The 20,245-nt window shown below is 40.8% G+C and overlaps 1 protein-coding gene across 19 annotated transcripts in view; it reads left to right on the top strand.

Moving 5' to 3' along the window:
* LOC122540755 (rho GTPase-activating protein 32) overlaps positions 1–20,245 on the top strand; it is a 591,094-nt gene that overhangs the window by 334,712 nt on the left and 236,137 nt on the right. For 17 of the 19 annotated variants that reach the window (XM_087976520.1, XM_087976515.1, XM_087976502.1 and 14 more), the window contains one exon: positions 8,925–9,011. In XM_087976520.1, the coding sequence (XP_087832646.1) occupies positions 8,925–9,011 (87 nt within the window). Of the gene's footprint in view, positions 1–8,007; positions 8,190–8,924; positions 9,012–20,245 lie in introns of those variants that run through there. The other 2 variants (XM_087976519.1, XM_087976521.1) reach the window with 2 other exon arrangements.

Raw genomic sequence — 20,245 nt, 5'->3', positions numbered from 1 at the left:
TTGAAGCACCTCTTCCTTTGAGGTTGGTTGTGGAAATTCCTCGATGGCCTTCGTCTTTGATTCCATGGGGTCAACCTTCCATGACCGATGCTATGTCCCAAGAGCATCACCTCTGCTTTTGCGCATTCAGTTTTAAGTTTATTACCAGTTTTGCTTCTCGTAGTCATTCAAAGAGCACTGCCAACTCTACCATGTGATCTTTCCAGGACTTACTAAAGATCACTACATCGTCCAGACTGCGCAGTTTGTTAACCCAGCCACAACTCTGTCTTTGGAATGTGGCGGGTGTGTTCTTCATTCCAAAGGTCATCACTTTAAATTAATATAGCCCATTTGGGGTGACAAACGCAGAAATTTCTTTCACTGTCTCTAATAAAGGTACCTGCTCGTAACTACGCATTAAGTCCAACTTGGTGATGTAACTGGTTTGTTCAACTTTCTCTATATAGTCCTCCAATCTAGGAATTGGATAGGAGTCTGATTTTGTAACAGTGTTGACCTACTGATAATCCACACAGCATCGTTGAGACCCATCTGGTTTGGGAACTAAGATTCAGGCGGCATGGTGCCTCAGTGGTTAGCACTGCTGCCTCACAGCGCCAGGGACCTAGGTTCAATTCCAGTCTCGGGCGACTATCAGTGTGGAGTTTGCACATTCTCCCTGCGTGGGTTTCCTCTGGGTGCTCCGGTTTCCTCCCACAGTCAAAGATGTGCTAGTCAGGTGAATTGGTCATACTAAAATACCTGTAGTGTTAGGTTCATTAGTCAGCGGGAAATGGGTTTGGGTGGGTTACTCTTCAGAGGGTCAGTGTGGACTTGTTGGGCCGAAGGGCCTGTTTCCACATTGTAGGGAATCTAATCTAAGATGATCGGCAAGCACCACTTGATCTGGCTTGGTTCAGTGATGCCTTGTCGAGCATGGCCTCCACCTCCATCTGGACCTGTCAGGCTTTGAAAGGATTAAGCCGATAGGGGTGTTGTTTTATCAGAGCAGTATTCCCTACGTCTGCTTCATGTACAATAGCATTAGTCCTCCCCATCTGAATCTTATTTACGTCCTTATATTGCAGTAACAAACCTTTCAACTGTGTTCTGTGCTCATGAGACAGATAGTTTACTAATGTATCCAACTCCTCAAGGACTTCTACATTTTTAAATCTATTTTGAGGCACATCATCTGGATTTGATTCCTCACTCGGCGGGGCAGTAACTAACACCTGTTCCTCCAGTTCCTTCTCTCGAGTATAATACGGTTTCAACATGTTCACGTGACATACCCGATACCTTTTTTTCGTATCTGGCATCTTTACTGGATAGTTCACCTGATTCAATTTTTTCTCAATTTGACAGGGACCACTAAACCTGGCTTTGAAGGGATCTCTTATCACTAGTAACAGTACTAATGTGTCATCCCCTCGGGAAAACGTTTGAGTCTCAGAGCTTTTATCTGCCACCTACTTCATTGTATGCTGTGTCCTCTTTAGTTAATTCACCTACTCTATTTTATCTCTACCTCACCTCTGATACATAATCGAAGTGTGAGATCTCCAACTTTGATCCTGTCAATTTTTCTTTATTTAATTTCAAAGGGCCTCTTACTTCATGCCTGAATATTAACTTGAAGGAAGTGAACTGAGTAGATTCATTTGGGGCATCTCTAATGGCAAACAATACGAATGGGATACCTTTATCCCAATCACTCGGGTAATCCTGACTGTAAGCTCTCAACATGGTCTTCAAGGTCTGATGCCACCTTTCTAAAGCTCCCTGGGATTTAGGATAATGTGCACTTGTTTAAAGTGCTGTACACCTAAGCTATCCCTAACCTCTTTAAACAGCCTAGCGGTAAAATTTGACCCTTGGTCAAACTGAATCTCTATGGGAAACCCATCCTGTGTAAAGAAAGCTGCTAACTCCTCTGCTACTCTTTTTGCCTTGGTGCTCTGTAATGGAATTGTTTTCGGAAATCTGGTAGACACATACATTATGGTTAACAATTACTGGTTCCCGCTTTTGGTTCTTGGGAGGGGACCCACACAATCAGTTATAACCAAGTGAAAGGTTCTTCAAATGTAGGAATTGGCAACAAAGGTGCTGGTTTTATTACTGCCTGTAGCTTATCTTCCATTTGGCATATATCACACGTACGGCAAAAGTTAACCACATCCTTGTGCAGTCCAGAGAGAACGTGAGGGCTGCAGATACTGGAGATCAGAGCTGAAAATGTGTTGCTGGAAAAGCGCAGCAGGTCAGGCAGTATCCAAGGAACAGGAGAATCTACGTTTCGGGCATAAGCCCTTCTTCAGGGCTTATGCCCGAAACGTCGATTCTCCTGTTCCTTGGATGCTGCCTGACCTGCTGCGCTTTTCCAGCAACACATTTTCAGTTTGTGCAGTCCAGGCCAGGTACCTCTGAGTTCTGACTATCAACCTACATTTGTTGGTCTTTTGGCAGTTCTTCCACAACTGTTCAATTTGTTTAATATTTATATCCCAAAGCATCTGATCATTTCATTGGTTTTAATATTGTCAAAATACTAAGTTTAAACTTGATTGGATGTTAGTATTTTGGGTATAATTTAAACTGATTGGCCAAATTCGAATTTGTTTTTGCCTCCTAGCAACCCAGGTACTGCAAGCTGCTGGACCAAATGTTACATTGTAAATTCTCCAGCACTCTGTGTGCTTGCTAAGTCCTTCACTTGCTTAAAGGTACAGTACACCTCTACACCTTCATAACAATCGCTAGAAGAGCATTAGGGAAGTAGGAGTATACTTGAGGGAAATCAGGAGGAGATAACTTTGGCACATAGGAAAAGGATTCTGCAAATTCGTCAAGAACAAAAGCGCCTTAAAAATCAGCAAGGCCTAAAAATTCATCAAGAACAAAAGGGCCTAAAAAATCCTGTGTGGAATTACAGGAGATGGGTGCAATAACTAAATGCACATATCTCATCAGCATTTACTGTGGAACAGGATGTGGAAGCGAGAGAGCTTTTGGAAAGAAAGTGATTTCTTGAAAAGTCCATATTACAGAAGAGGAGGTGCTGGATGTCCTAAAATACAAAAATGTGGTTAAATCCCTGGGATCTGATCAGGTGTATCCTAGAGTGTTTTGGAAAGCTAGGTAACTGATTACTGGGCCCCTTGCTGTGATACTTAGATCATCAGTAGCCACGGGGAAGGTATCGGAAGATTAGAGGTTGGCTAACATGGTGCCATTATTTAACAAAGGTGGTGAGGAAACTGTTGACTGATGAGCCTGATGTCAGTGGTGGGTAGTTATTGGAGGAGCTTCTGAAGAGCAGGATTACAAAAATTTGGAAAGGCAAGGGCTGATTAGGGATAGTTAACATGGCTTTATGTGTGGGAAATTGTGCCTCACTAACTTGGTTGAGTCTTTTTGAAGAAATGACAAAGAAGGTTGATGAAGGCAGAACAGTGAACGTTGTCTATATGGGCTTCAGGAAGGTAATCAACAATGTTCCACGTGATAGACTGGTTAGCAAGGTTATATCACATAAAATAGTGGGAAAACTAGCCATTTGGAGATAAAATTGGCTCAAAGGTCGAAGACAGAGGATTGGTTGCGCTCTTTATTCCAAAAGGTTTGAGGGTTACTTTTCGGGTTGGAGGCCTTTGACCAGTGGTGTTGCTGAAAGGATCGATGCTCGGTCCTCTGTTAATTGTCATTTATATAAATGATTTGGATGTGAATATCGGAGGTGAGGTTAGTAAGTTTGCGGATGACATCAAAATTAGTGGTGTAGTGGACAGGGAAGAAGGTTACCTCGGATTACAACAGGACCATAATCAGGCAAATGGGCCAAGGAGTGATAAATGTGAGGTGGTGCATTTTGTAGGGCAAATCAGGCAGGACTTATGTACTTAATGATAAGGTCCTGGGGAGTGTTGCTGAACAAAGAGATCTTGGGGTGCACATTTATAGTTCCTTGAAAGTGGAGTCACAAGGTAGTGAAGATGCTTTTGGTACTCTTGTCTTTAGTGGTCAGTGTATTGAGTATAGGAGTTGCGAGGCCATATTACGGCTGTACAGGACTTTGGTTAGGCCACTTTAGGAATACAGCATTCAGTTTTGGGCTCCCTGGTATAGGAAGGAGTTGTGAAACTTGAAAGGTTTCAGAAAAGATTTACAAGGATGTTGCCAGGGTTAGAGGGTTTGAGCTATAGGGAGAGGCTGAATAGGCTGGTGTGTTTTCTCTGGAGATTTGGAGGATGAGGAGTGAATTTATAGAAGTTTATAAAATCATGATGGGCATGAATGCAATGAATAGTCAAGGTCTTTTCCCATAGATAGGGAAGTCAATACTGGAGGGCATAAATTTAAGATGTGAGGGGAAGGATTAAAAACAACCTAAGGGGCAATGTTTTCAATTGGAGAGTGTTGCATGTATGGAATGAGCTACCAGAGGAAGTGGTGGAGGCTGGGACAATTACAACAATTAAAAGGAATCTGGATGGTTATATGAACTGGAAGGATTTAGAGGGATATGGGCTAAATTCTTGTAAATGGTCTCTAGATTAATGGATATCTGGTTGGTGTGGACAAGTTGGACCAAAGAGTCTGTTTCTGTGCTGTACATTTCTATGACTCTCTAAAATACAACACCAAACATTTATCTGAATTAAACTCCATCTGCCATTCCTTGGCCCACTGGTTCAGTTGATCAAGATCCGGTTGTACTCTTCGATAATCTTCTTTACTATCCACTATGCCACCATGAGTTTACTAACTATACCTCCTGTATTTTATTCAAATTATTTATATAAATGATAGACAACAGTGGACCCAGCACTGATCTTTATGTCCTATCGCTGATCACAGGCCTCCAGTCTGAACAAGAACCCTCTATTACCACCTTTTGTCTCCTACCGTCAAGCCAATTCGCACCCAGTTGGCTAGCTCTGACTGGATTCCATGTGATCCAGCCTTACCAACTAGACTACCATATAGAACCTTGTCAAAGGCTGTGCTAAAGTCCATGTAGACATACACAAAACCATGCTGACTTTCCCTAATCAGTCCTTGCTTTTCTAAATACATGTAAATCCTATCTCTCTGAATCACTCGAACAACTTCCCCACTACTCACTGGTCTGTCATTTCTGGTTTTTCCTTGTAGCCTTTCTTGAATAATGACACAACATTAACCACTTTCCAGTTTTGTGGCACCTCACCCATGGTCAATGATACAAATGTTTCCACTAGGAGCCCTGCAGTTTCTTCCCTAGCTTCCCACAATGTCCTTGGATACACTTGATCAGGTCCCAGAGATTTATCTACTTTTATGCGTTTTGAAATGTCCAGCACCTTCTCTTCAGTAATATGGACTCTTTTCAAGACATTACTGTTTGTTTTAGAGTTCCCTAGCTTCCATTTGTTCCTCCTCGGTAAATACTGATGAGAAATATTCATTTAGGATCTCATCAATCCCCTGTGGCTCAACACCTGGATGACCATGTTGATCTTTAAGGGACCCTCTTCTTTTCTTTGTTACTCCTTTGCCTTGAGAAACTTGTTGAACCTCTTTGGTTTCTCCTTACTTTACCTGCCAAAGCTTTCTCAACTCCCCTTTTTGCCCTCCTGGTTTCCGTCTTAAGTGTATTCCTGCGCCTCTATACTCAAGGAAATCACTTGATCCCATCTGCCTATACTGAACATTTGCATCCTTGTTGTTTTTGACCACGGCATCAATATCTCTAGTCATCCAGTGTTCGAGTCATCCGTCAGCCTGCCCTTTTACACTAATAATAATGTGCTGTCCTAGAACTCTCATTATCTTGTTTTTGAAAGCCTCCCACTTGCCAGATGTTCCTTTACCTGCAAACAGTCTCCCCCAATCAACTTTTGAAAGTTTCTGTCTAAACTGGCCTTTTCCCTATTTAGAACCTTAACTTGTGGACCAGATGTATCCTTTTCCATAATTATTTTAAAACTCATAGAATGATGGTCACAAGTGTCAAAGTGCTCCCCCACTAACACCTCAGTCACTTGCCCTGTCTTATTTCCCAAGAGGAGATCGAGGTTTGCCCTTTCTTTAGTAACGCCATCTAAATAAATGGCCAACCAATCTTGTGTTGAGCAACTGTCTCTTGATCTTACGTTTCTATACAGTGATGAAAATGACCGTATGTCTGTGGGAGGATAAACCTTTTCGCTTATGCAGGACAGTGTGACGGCTCTTGGAGGAAGGCCTTCGTGCAGGATGCAGTGTGTGTAGGAGGCAGTTACTGTTCATGACTTCAGAGATTAGTAGCAAATACAGTGAATGACAAGGCCCATATCCCCAGGGAACGCCATATTGCACATGAGAGCTTACACAAAGAACACAAATCACATTCTTAAATTCAAATGTATGTGCTTGAATAATTTGACTCTGAGCTAAATTAATATGATGAATATGCTGTCTGAAAGGGAAAAACAAATCGTGCTTTTCAAACCCAGAAACAGCAGGTGTTCAACTTTAATCACTTTAGCCATTTTCAAGCAAAAAATCTAAATTTACTGATTTTTATATCGTTGTTGCCTGTCAGCATTGATGAGACATGCAATGCAGTGATCGGATTAAAAGGGATGACAGATTGCTGAAACAAAAGCCAATGGATGTGCTGCTGACTTGAACACACTTTAGAATATATAACTTTACTGGTTCAATGTGTGCAGCTTTAAGATTGGGCATGGATTAGATATTTTGTTCTCTGCTCTATTAGATTTGTTTAATTCATGTATTTAATGACCAGGCATTGTTAAAATGCAACCTACGTAGTTTTCCTAACTGGCTAATCAAATGGAAATTTTTGGCTAGTCTAACTGAGCATAATTCTGTAATAAATATGCTCCTGCTTTATCTCCCTGGGCTATACTGCAGAGTTCTATTGTGCATCATGAGAGATGGCCCTGCTCAATGACCCTGCTAGAAGTAAGAAATAGCGTTATGATTTGATTAGTGAAGTTATAAAAGTTTAACCCTATTGGACATCAGTTACTCAAGTTGTACATGTGTTTTCTCTTTTAAAAAATGCCTGTTTTTGTTGTTGGGTATCCACATTGAATGTATGTGGGGAGTTTTGAGCATTTCCTTTGCTGTTTGAAATACCCTGGCCTGTGGTATGTGCTATTTATTCCAAAAGGGCTAATGAATTTGCTTGTAGTCCACTGCCTTATAGCTATTCATAAAGTGAAAGTTACATTCTGTGTGATTTTCTTTAGCATTGCTTTTCATCTTCCATCCACATTGTTCAGATAATTGTTTTTCACAACCTTTTTAACATTGGACTCTGCTTAGACACAGTTCCACAGTCAGAAAATCTTACATGTATCTGGGTATAGAGTCTGTGTTGCATTTTACTTTTAAACAGTGAATTGCTTGGAGGAAGTCAAGATGAGCTCAATGTCATGTGCAGTTTGTGAGGGTGGGGGAAGAGAGGAGGAACACCGCACTGAAAGTCAAAGCAAGAGTGCTTGATTCAATTGAAAACTTACTGATATTGTTGAAATAATTCCTCCTGTAGTAATAGAAGTGGAAATAGGATGATTTAGAATAGAAAGTTCAGGAGAAAGCAAAGGTATGACCTTCTGGTTTGAAAAGGATATATTATGCAAAGAGTTCGGAATCTCTCCTAGCCTGGCCCTAATACGCTGCAGCATATACAGTCAGCCTGAACAGTGTTACATGGCCGCTCAGAAGCCAAGCTTTGTTTTCAGTTAATGAGTGAATGTCATGTTTTATATAAAGACTTTTAACATGAACTGTTCATGTCTCCGCTGAGCGTTTTGAGCAGTGAAATATCTGGCAAGCACATTATTGCTGCACATACCCCTGTGTTGCTCTTGGCTGCTGTTGAGCTCCATGCTGTCGGTCCTAATCCTGTGGGACTCAGCCTACTACAGAGCAGCTGCCTTAGCCTGGCAAATTGAGCATGAAACGGGTAGTGCGGAAATGGATTAACGGGGATCTCAGTGACTCCAGTGATAAACATTCTGAATGATCGCCGTGTGGTCTGCTCGATAAAAACGATGGATTTTTGCAGATTGATCAACCAAACATTAGGCGAGCGGATGTTTTTCTTGCTGCATAGTTCCAGCATTTAGCTAGTGTCTGGACATGACTCAAGGATCTGCTGAACCTCTGCTGGTCTGTATATTGTAAGAAAAGCATTGTTAGGAGAGGTAAGTAAGAGGCTGCAGTGGGATGCTCCCTTTTGAAATGGAAGTTATTCAGTGCTGGCAGAGCTTTGATCGTTTGACACCTTGTTCAGAGAACCTTTTGTTATCTAAGAACTGTATACTATCAGAAAGACAGATACTTTGTGCCATTCATGAGCTTTTCCTTCTCATTAAATTCTGTTTTGTAAGAGCCTCATATAATTGTCATGCGCAAAAAACAAATTAATTTCCACAACCATAATCTGAGGTTTAAAATAGATTGGCAAAATGGTTTTAATTTTGTCAAATTGCATACAGATTCCAGCTTTTTGTTTTGGTAAAGATGTTAAAGGATTTAGCAAATGAATAGCTGGTCCTTCTCTTTAACTATGTGTTGTGCTTTATTGCATCCAAGAGAGGTTACGTGCGTATGTTTTTAAACAATGCTTAATATGTTAACCCTTTGGACCAGATCCTCTGTTTGAATATGAAGTTCTCTTGAGTGGACGATCCATTTTTAAATATAGATTTAGTCTGGCTGGGTATCACTGGTTGATGAGACCCTGTGTTAACCAGCAGGTAAAAATGTCACTGATTGTAGTTATTTGCTCTTACACTGCAATTCCCACAACATGGACATAATATACTTCAGGGTTAGCAGTGAGGGTTAAACCTTCGTGTGTTATTTAATGAATAGTTTGGCCTTGACCTAATTTTTTTTATCTTACATTCCCTTCCTGATGACCTGACCTTGTGTAGCTGGCGCTGACAGAGGAGCAGAGTGATACAAGCAAGAATGGAGCCGACACCAAAGAACTTGTGTTTCTGGTTCAGGTCTCCTGTCAGGTAAGGTTACATAACCTACTGATTAATCCAGATGAGCCCCTGTACTGATTCATTTTGTGTTCTATGATATAACTAGTGCAATAGAATGATGTGTTTGTAGAAGCAGATCGGGGGGGGAGGGCGATAGCTTTGTGATATTATTGCTGGACTATTAATTCAGAGACCCCCATAATGTTTTGGGGATCTGGGTTTGAATCCTGCCATGGAGATGGTGGAATTTGAATTCACTAACAATCTGGAATTAAGGAAATCTGCCACCTGGTCTACATGTGACTCAACACCCACAATAACACTTTCAGCTCTTTGGAAAATTCGGCATGAGCAAATAAATGCGTCCAACCAGTGATACCCCCATTCATTGAATGAATATTAAATAAAAATGATACTTGAAGCATTGAATACAAAAGGAAAAGAAAAACACTGACCTCAATATGAGAGACAGGATCCTTGATCAATTAGGTTGTACCTGGGTTGGTCCAATACTGCAAAATGCTATTAGGCTACTTGTCTGTATGTTACATTCAGACACTCCAATCTGAAGGATTTTAGCATTGCCTTCACCATTGCAATCAGTGGCCAGATTTAAGCATAAGTTCCAAACTATTCCAGTCCATTATGAAGTCCATTTCCCTCTTTCATTACTCATTGACATCTTCAAGGTACTCCATATGAGCAATACTTTTGAGGGTTCAGTAGAATGAATGTTGGGAAGACTACATTTGAATATGCTCCATAGTTCTGGAAGTAATAGAAAGGCTGGTTACACTGAAAAATCATAAGTCACCAGAACCTGATTGTACAAATTCAAAGATACTGAAAGAAATAGGGTGGAAATTACACTGGTATTGTAACTATCTTTAGGCATAATTCTCCAATCTTCCTGAAATATAGCGATGACATGAGAGGACTGGAGAATTGTAAATCTTGCAGCTTTGTTCAAAAAAATTGTATAAGGATAAGTCCAGCACGATAGGCCAGATAGTTTAAGCCTATTGTTGGGACTGGTTTTAGAAGCATTAATTTGGGTCAATATTAATAATCGCTTGGACAAATGTAGATTAATTAAGGAAAGGCGGTCAATTTATTAAGGCATATTGTGTTGGGATTTCAGTTCGGAAAAGTGTTTGGAGAAACTTTGGTTGATCCTTTTAGAGAAGAGAAGGGTCAGAGGAGATTTGAAAGACATGTTCAAAATCTGAACAGAGTAGGTAGTGAAAAATTCTTCCCATAGTGAAAGTGCCGAGAACCAAAGAACAGTGATTTGAAGTAATTCGCAGAAGCACTTTGAGTCTAAGAGCTGCAGTGTAATTAGGGTACTAAAACAGGCCATCAATGCCATCTCTCTCAAACAATCCCAATAATAGTCTGTGCCAATTCTTGGTGACAAAAAAAATCCAGAAACAGACAATCGGATCAATGGAAAGAAAATAGTGTATATAGAAAATATTGAGAAATATTGGATCCTTATTGACAATAACTTGAAATTATCGCCAGAATGTTTAGCAGCAGTGAGTAAACTAAATCAGATGTCAGGATGCAGTAAAATATCAATATTGAGGAGTAACAGTAACATAAACCAGGGAGAACTAGCCAATTTGGTGCAAAATTGGCTTGAAGGTAGAATACGGAGGGTGGTGGTAGAGGGTTGTTTTTCAAACCGAAGGCCTGTGATCAGCGGTGTCCAGAAGGTTATCTGGGAATAATAGCGAGAGTTTGATCAACTCAGCCAGAAGACGAAAGTGAGGACTGCAGATGCTGGAGATTAGAGTCGAGGTTAGAGTGATGTTGGAAATGCATAGCAGGTCAGGCAGCATCCAAGGAGCAGGAAAATTGACATTTCGGGCAGGAACCCTTCATCAGAGTGGATAAGGAGGCTTTCAGCATGCTTGCTTTCATTAGTCAGATTAGGAGTTGGGATATCTTGTTGCAGCTGTATGAAACGTTGATACTGCCACACAGAGTTCTGCATGCAGTTCTGGTTGCTCTACTATAAAAAGTATATTATTAAACTAAAAAGAGTTTAGAAAAGATTTGCTAGGATGCTGTCTGGACTGGAAGGCTTGAATTATCAGGATAGACTGGGACTTTTTCCCTGGAGCGTAGGAGGCTGAGGGGTAACTTTATATCATGACTATAAAGTCATGAGGGGCATAGATAAGTTAGATAGCCAACAGCTTTCCTCCATTGTAAGAGAGTCTAAGGTGAAAGAGAGAGATATAAAAGGGTCCAGAGGGACAAGTTTTTCACACAAGGGGTGGTGAGTGTCTGGGATGGGCTGCCAGAGATAGTGGTGGAGGCGAGTACAATTTTGTCATGGATAGGATAGATATGAAGTTTGAGAGGTCCATTCAGCAGTCTAATAATGGCAGGGATCAAGCTGTTCTTGAACCTGTTGGTATGTGTGTTCAAGCTCTGCTTCTTCTGCCAGATGGCCAGCAGGATATTTGACACCTTATTTCAAGGTTTATTATCCAATTTTGGCAATTGATGATCTTGATCAGTCAACATACCATTACTATTAGGATTGGAGTCGGGCAATCAGATAAGAATCGTTAGGTAAAATGCTAAAGTAAATGTTCTGTTTAAAAAAAGGACTTTCTGTGAACAGTAAAAAAATTGGTATTCTTTAAAAGTATTTTTGTGTGCTGACCTGTGTCCAGCAGTCTTCTAATCCTGTTGATGTGGAGATGATTCCTTTATAGAGTAATGTTGGTACTACTATTCAGGTTGTTCCTTCAATGAACAATAAACTGAGCATAAACAGCTGCATTGATAGGAAATGCAGTCTGATACTCTATATTTCTTCATACAGACAAAACTGCAAGCTTTTCAATTGGCCACTGGTCTGAAATTCATCCATTCCAGCTTCAGACTTTCTTTTGTACCTTTTCTGGCTTTCACAAGTAATTTGTTGGTAGTGCACTTTTATGTTCTGGCTCACCAAGTTATTTAATGGCATTTAACTCGTGACAGAGGACACAGTTTCCTGGAGTAATCAGCTCTGAGCTTTTTATTGGTTGTAAACCAAGTCTGGCGGTTGACCTTACTTCTGTAATTGAGACACAATTGTCCCATTAAGTTTTATATATCTCTGCTGGTGCAGGTTCTGACTCTGGCAATGTGATGGTTTCCATAATCTCAACAATCAATCTTTGTTTGAGTATGGTAAGTGTTGGCCAATCACATGGAGCTGAGTTTGGTTCTGTCCTCACCCTCAGGTGCCCTTGGATGATCCCTGGCAGCGGGGTTATTGGATTGTTAATAACAATGATAATAACATGAGCATTAACAGTAACAATACCATGGGCTCATTTTTGCCGTTCTTGTTCCAGGACAGATGTAGCACTTCTTCTGTCACTTTTACTGTGCTGAGAACAATTAGTATAACACAGACCAGTGAACAGGCCAGTCATGTCTGAACTAATGGGGCTGTCTAATGTGAACTGGAAATGCAGAAACAAATTATTTGCCAAAAGTGAAAGTCAGAGTTTAAACACTCGAGCGTGATGTTATTCCTCTTGCTAAGAATTGTTACTGCTTTTTTTAATGATGGTAACTGAAGACCCAATATTGTTCCTGGATAAAAAAAATGTACTTTGTAACTGTGGAAGTTGTAAAATTATATGCTCAGCAAGGTGATGTGGGTTTGTAAAATCTGCTGTCTTCACAAACTGTTCACTCTCTCGTCACTTCATAGCTCTCCCTCTTTGTGAATCTTAATTAATTTGAATTGCATGAGCTTTGCATAGTTTTGAGATATATCTTCCAAAACCATTTTCCAATATTTAACTAGTCGGTGGAGAAAATGACTTAAAGCAACTGTGAAACATTGCTCTTGTGCATTTACCAACTGCCATTTTCGGTCATGTGGATGATATTCCTATAATTTCGATGCCAGTTGTTTACCTTGTTCCTGTTGTTGCTGAACTTTCCATCCTAGAAACATCTAAGATCTTGACATTCCTCTAAATCTGAATGCTTGCGCATCCCTGACCGCCTTTAAACGTTGCTGTACCTTCACATGCCTACGTTCTGAGCACTGGAATTTTCATTGTCTTTCTAACTTGCCTCCTTTTAAGATTTTGCTTAAATGACGTGTACAGATGGTTTCCTGGTGATAGTGTAGTCAATGCTGATCAGACAGTGCCCCTGTTGTTATACAACCATTGCCGAGATTATTATGTAAACAGTGCCTTGAATACCTTGCTGGCAAGGTCCATGGGCTGTTTTAGCTATGTCTATGTAGCTGTGTAGGGCAATGATGAAACAGGTGATTAGATTAGATTTTCAGATTACATTAGATTAGATTACATGACAGTGTGGAAACAGGCCTTCAGCCCAACAAGTCCACACCGACCCTCCGAAGTGCAACCCACCCATACCCCTTCATTTATCCCTTACCTAACACTACGGGCAATTTAGCATGGCCAATTCATCTGACCTGCACATCTTTGGACAATGGGAGGAAACCGGAGCACTCGGAAACCCACGCAGACACGGGGAGAACGTGCAAACTGCACACAGTCAGTCGCCTGAGGCGGGAATTGAACCCGGGTCTCTGGCGCTGTGATGCAGCAGTGCTAACTACTGTGCCACCGTGCCGCCCACAATGATGTAAAGAAGGCAGGCAGTGAATGGGTTAAATGAAACACATTCACTTAGATTGAAACAGTTTCAGCTTTTAACCATGTTCAATCACGGAGCTTTCTGTGTACCACTGAGCTAAATAAGAAGCAAACTAAAAAGATCAATAATTGGACTGGAACAGTCCATTCATCAAGAAACTCTGACAGCGAAAGGAGTGCACACTGTGGAGAAATGCTGAGCTTGCATTTGTAGTGTGGATTGGCAGCTCTACAGTCAGAACATGAACAACAAAGCCTCTCCTAATTGTGCAGCAATTGAAAAGATTGTCCTACATTTTTTTTAAACAAACGTTAGCAGCGTTTGTACCTTCCAGCAGGGGAAAATCTTTTCTCTCATACGCCCTTCCCCAACTTTTGATTCCAATTCCTGCTATTCCTTGATCTCTAATCCCACTGTGGCTAACAGCATTTTGTAGCACCAGTGAACCTCCTTACTTGGTGTATGATGTAATTAGGGTATGTGATTTGAGCATATGATGGCATCTTGTAATGTATCCTATGAATTTCTATATAGAATGTGCCTCAGAATTTATCATCAGAACACTGCATCAAGCAGTGAAAATCTCTGTCTGGATGACCGCTGATGTTCTACTTGTGGGGAACCTAACTGGCTTTAACTTGTTAATCAATGGAAATGGAAGTCAAGAAATTGAAAATATGATGGGCAACTGATTACCAAATTGAGAAGTATGAGTGCTAATTTGAACAATACAATAATGTTTGTAAATTGCTGATGTCCCAAGTTCGCTCCCTTGTTTCTTTGCTTCTGTGCTCAAACCCAGGATCCTCTATATTTTTATTCTGCTTTGTGAACTTGTGCACCTAAACATTGTGTCTGGCATTTAATTATTTATTAATGTATATTTCTACTCCTTAGTCTTCCTCACAAAACATTTCAAGTCATATTTCTCCGCATTGAATTTTCTGACACATCAGTGCCCAGTCTGCTGGCCTGTTTCTCACTATAATTGACCACCATATCAGTTTCTGTATTGTCCATAAATTTTGATATTGAAGCTTTGGTACCCGTTGACTTCTGGAGGCAAAGCTTTTGCATCTTTGTCCAAAAAACTGTCACATTTATGACTCTGTTCCTGTCCCTTTAACTGACTATCAATTTAGATTGCCTCTTTCCTTTTATAGTACCATGTGTCTTCTATTTTATCAACAAAGTCCTTATTGCAGCAAACATTGAAGACTCATTTATACGCAAGCAGTGCACACTTTGTAATCAACGTAACTATTGTCTGATATTATTTGTGTTTTCGAAATAAAATGAGTCACAGACAGAATTTTGAATATGTATTGCTTTTCATGAACTGATTGCTGAACATCTTTTTTGGGGGGATTGGAGGAGTGAAAACAGAGTCGGGGAATATCTTTTATCTTTCAAAGACTTTCTGATTTTTAAGAGCAGCTGGAGATATCAAAACTTGTGGAATGGAGTTCTTAAGGTCTTTGTAATTATTTTGTAGCATGTGGACATCTCTGGCAAGGTCAGCATTTATTGACTTTGGGAGGTTGATGGTGAGTTTAACCTTGTCAAACTTCTAGAGTATTATATGAAGTGCTACTAAGTTGTGTTTTCCAAGATTTTGACTGAGAATGGATGAGCAGTTATACATTTCCAAATCAAGGTGGTGTGTGACTTAGAGCAGAGCTGGCATTGATGGCCCTCCTTATAGAGGACAAAACCTAGGTGATAGATATTATGGGTTTGGGAGATGCTATTGAGGAAACCTTGGCAAGTTGTTGCACTGAGCTGAAAATGTGTTGCTGGAAAAGCGCAGCAGGTCAGGCAGTATCCAAGGAACAGGAGAATCGACGTTTCGGGCATAAGCCCGAAGAAGGGCTTATGCCCGAAACGTCGATTCTCCTGTTCCTTGGATGCTGCCTGACCTGCTGCGCTTTTCCAGCAACACACTTTCAGCTCTGATCTCCAGCATCTGCAGACCTCACTTTCTCCTCGAAGTTGTTGCACTGAATCTTGTAAGTAGTAAACATTGCAACCATAGTGTGTTGACAAGTGGAATGTTCATTAAGTATACAAGTACCTTTGACCTGAATACTTTAAAACTTCATTGTTGTTATTGGAGCACTACCCAACCAGGCAAATGGAGAGTATTCCATCACATCATCTGACTCCCTAGAACCTTTCCATTAAATGCAAGAAACAGGTCACCAGCTATAGAATACTCTTTCTCTGACTTACTGGTGCGACAGCAGTATCTGTATAGCAAGTCCATTTAAGTTTAGATGAATGGTAATCCCAGGTCATTGCTGATAGAAGATTTAGCAGTGATTATGCTGCTGAGTAGCCAGGGAAAATTATTTCTAATGGGCGATGATAGTTGCTTGGCACTTGTGTGTTCTTAATGTTGTTTATTACTTAGCAATCCAAGTCTGAATGTTGCACAGTCTTGCTCGATGAGGGAGATTGGCTGATTCTCCTTGGTGCCTTCAGTGCCAGAGTTAGAAGAGAGTCAGACCTCTGGAAAGGTATGATTGGCAAACAAGGTGCAGAGAAAGTAAAGAGCCATCAAGTTAAACAGCACAGAAAAGGCCCTTTGACCCATCAAGTCTGCACTGACAATAACTGCCACTAAAGGTGTGTTTATCCCAATTTCCTGCACTTATCTCATATTTTTGAATGTTATATTTCAAAGGCTCATCCAAATATTATTTGAATGTTGTAAGGTTTCTGGCCTCCACTACCATCCCAGGCAGTGCATTCCAGATTCCTATCGCCCTCTGAGTGAAAATATTTTTTTCAAATGCCCTCTGAATCTCCAGTCCTTTACCCTGACACTGTGCCCCCTTTCGTTGGACCACTTAGCCGAGGGGAACAGCTGCTCCTTACTCACCCTATCCATATCCCTCCTCATCTTAGACACTTCAATCATGACCTCCTCAACATTCTCTGTTCAAAGAAACCAATCTATGCTTGTCTGCTCTCTCCTTGTAGCTCAATTGTTCCATCCCAAGGAACATCCTGGTAAACCACCACTGTACCCCCTTCTTATAGTGAGGTGACAAGAACTGCACACATTCTTCAGCTATGGCCTAATCAATGCTCAGAACGACTCCAACATTACCTCCTTGCTCTGATACTCTATGCCACGACTGATTAAAATAAGGAGTCCCATAAGCTACTTTAACTATCCTCTTCATGTGCTCTACCAACTTCAGGGATCTGTGAATAATTACCCCAAGATTCCTCTGTTCCTCTGAGATACCTAATATCTGTCATTCAGGGGAATAGAGCTTGAGCCATCTGGGACGGCTAGAATTAAGATGAGGCTAACACCCTCATCTCTGGCATCAATCTGGTGAACCTCCTCTGCATTGCCTCCAAAGCCAGTACCTGTAAATCCTTCCTCATGTAAGGAGACCAGGACTGCGCACAACACGCCAGGTGCGGCCTCACCAACACCTTGTACAATTAAACCAGAACCTCTCTCCTTTAAAATTCAATCCCTCGAGCAATGAAAGGCAAAATTCCATTTGCCTTCCTGAATATCTGTTCCGCCTGCAAATCAACTTTTAGCGATTCATGTATGAGCACTCCTAAGTCCCTCTGCACAACACGCTATCTCTTGCAACTTAGTTGTTCCAATTTCCTGCAGCATCCCACAAACACACCCCTTGGCAAAAAGTGCATCATCTTGCACTTATTCGGGTTAAATACCATCTACCACTGGTCTGCCCAACTCATTTCCATTTTCCTGTGACCTACAGTGATCATCTTCACTGTCAATTATCCTATCCATCTTGGTGTTATCTGCAAACTTGCTTAACATTTGCCCCCATGTTTTCATCTGTATCATTTATGTATGTTTCAAACAGTAAGCATTCAAGTACTGATCCTTTGATGCGCTGCTAGACACTGGCCTCCAGTCAATCAAACAGTTTTCTTCCTCTATCTTTTCTTCCTAAGCCAGTTTCTGATCCATCTCTCCAAGTTTGCCTCAATTCCATGTGCTTAAACCTTCTCAATCAGTCTTCCATGTGGGACCTTAAAATCCATTTGCTAAAATCCATTTAAACAATATCAACAGAACTTCCCTTATTGATACACTAGGTCACATTTTCAAAAAATTCTAACAAATATGTTCGACATGATCGCCCTCTGGCAATGCCGAGCTGTCTATTCCTAATTAATTCCTGCTTTTCCAAGCGGATGTTAATTCTCTCCTTCGGGATTTCCTCCAATAATTTCCCTCCCACTGACGTGAGGCTCACCTGTCTGTAATTTCTTGAAAAGTGGAACCACATTAGCCTATCCTCCAGTTTTCTGGAGCTTTCCCCATGACCAGAGAGGAATTAAATTTTTTTTGTCAGAGCCACTGCAATTTCCTGCATTGCATTGTGGAATGAAGTTCATCTGGGCCAGGGAATTTGCCTAATATTAAGTCTATCAAAGCTTTTAAAGCCTCCCCATTTCTTTTGTCAAACCATGCAAGGTTTTCACAGTCCCTTTTTCTGAATTCTGTACTAATGTTCTCCTTTACCAGAGTGAAGACTAAACAGATGTATTTATTTAACAGTCTTACAATATCTTGCTGGTTCACACAGATCATCCCCTGAGTCCCTAATGGACCCTACTCTTTCCCTGGTTAATCTGTTCTCTTTAACATATTTTATAAAATATTTCAGGATTCTCCCTAATCTTATTTATATTTTCTTCCTGTATAGTGCAAGATGTTTCTTACAAGGGCAAACTATTCTAATTTTATAATTATATCAGCTGGAGAAGAATTTCAAACTTACATTTATGCTACCATCTTTACATCCTTAGCACATGCAAAACCACACTGATCCAATAAATCAGTTTAGAAAATCTGAGACTTTGTAGTAATTACAACAACCAATTAACGGCAATGTCCCTCGAACAGGAAAGTGATGAAAAAAATACTAAAAATGCTGGAAATACTCAGCAGGTCACACAGCATCTGTGCAGAGAAACTAATTAATGGTTCAGGTCTGATCTTTCAGCAACACTGCAAGTAGTTTGAGATGTTGTAAGCTTGAGTGATTGAAAGGTAGCAGGTGAAATTGTTGTGGACCAGGCCAGGCTGCCTCAAAACATTTCAGGAAAGTAGCCCAGACCCTAACTTTATGAAGTGTTTTAAGCAGGTATAAGGTGGATATTCCCGGAGTGATGCAGCTGGTCCAACCACTCAGTTTTAAATGAAACAGAATTTATTTGCAGATTAGTGAATGAAACGCAAGCGAAAAAAAAGAATTCAGGGCCACAACTATTTGAAAACCCGACCAACACGGTATCTCCTGCAACATACCATAAACGCACCCTTTGGCAAAAAGGTATATTCAAACACAAGTTCTTGCAGGAGGTAGAGATTACAGAGAAGATCAGCCAGGGCTCATTGGCTGAAACATGGAAACTTTTTTTATCCTCCCGCAGCTTCTGGGGGTACCCAGCTAAAACTAAACCAAACTGGAAGAACTGTCCACTCCCCTTTCATTGTACAAGTGTTTTAAAAAAAAGCCAGTTTCCCGATCGTTGCCTTAGGCAGTATCTGTTTGCCATAATCAAAGCAGACTAATTCCAGATAAATCTGAACCTCTGGTTTTTACAGCCCCTTTTGAAAAAAATCCAAGGGCACATTACTTTGTTAAAGGAGTAACGTCGTCACAAAATGAACAGAGGGGAAAGTTTGAAATAGACAGGAGATTAAATTACAGACATTTCATGTTACAAGGCCAAAAGAAGACAAACAATGAAGGCATTTGATGTAGTAAAAAGTAAAATCGCTATACTAAGTAGAGAAAGGAGAGAGTTAGCTACTCATCCTTCCGTAAAGCCTACAATCTACAATCCCAGTGACTGAGTGAAAGTTGTTCACAGATATTCACAGACACAAAATGTACAGAAAAGTTGAAGAAAAAGAGAGGTGGAGTGAGGAAGACATTTTGATATTTGAAAGAGAACATATCCTTCAATGTATACAGAATTCATCTGGTTCGAGTTCAGAAGTAAAATATGCTGCTACTGTGCATATTCTATAGGACTCCAAATAGTGAAAGAGGGAGGTAGAAATGGAAATCTGAATGAAAATGACACATACAAGTATGGACCATTGACTTTGGGAATTGATTTGGATAATGTTAGATTAACGTAAAAGGAGGGTAAGGTATTTCTGAAATTTACGAGGAGAAAGTGAGGTCTGCAGATGCTGGAGATCAAAGTTGAAACTTTATTGCTGGAACAGCACAGCAGGTCAGGCAGCATCCAGGGAACAGGAGATTCGACGTTTCGGGCACAGGCCCTTCTTCAGGAAGTGACTGCGTGGAGTTTGCACATTCTCCCCGTGTCTGCGTGGGTTTCCTCCGGGCGCTCCGGTTTCCTCCCACACTCCAAAAAATGTGCAGGTTAGGTGAATTGACCATGCTAAATTGCCCGTAGTGTTAGGTGAAGGGGTAAATGTAGGGGAATGGGTCTGGGTGGGTTACGTTTCGGCGGGTCAGTGTGGACTTGTTGGGCCGAAGGACCTGTTTCGACACTGTAAGTAATCTAATCTAATCTAATCAAGTTACGAAAGGCAGTGTGGTTTGAGATGGTGAAAT

Source organism: Chiloscyllium plagiosum, unplaced genomic scaffold (genome assembly GCF_037043375.1).
Source record: "Chiloscyllium plagiosum isolate Xiang-an unplaced genomic scaffold, Cpla_swu_hap1 HiC_scaffold_29, whole genome shotgun sequence".
Lineage (NCBI taxonomy): Eukaryota > Metazoa > Chordata > Chondrichthyes > Orectolobiformes > Hemiscylliidae > Chiloscyllium > Chiloscyllium plagiosum.
This window is presented reverse-complemented; position numbering and strand designations above follow the sequence as displayed.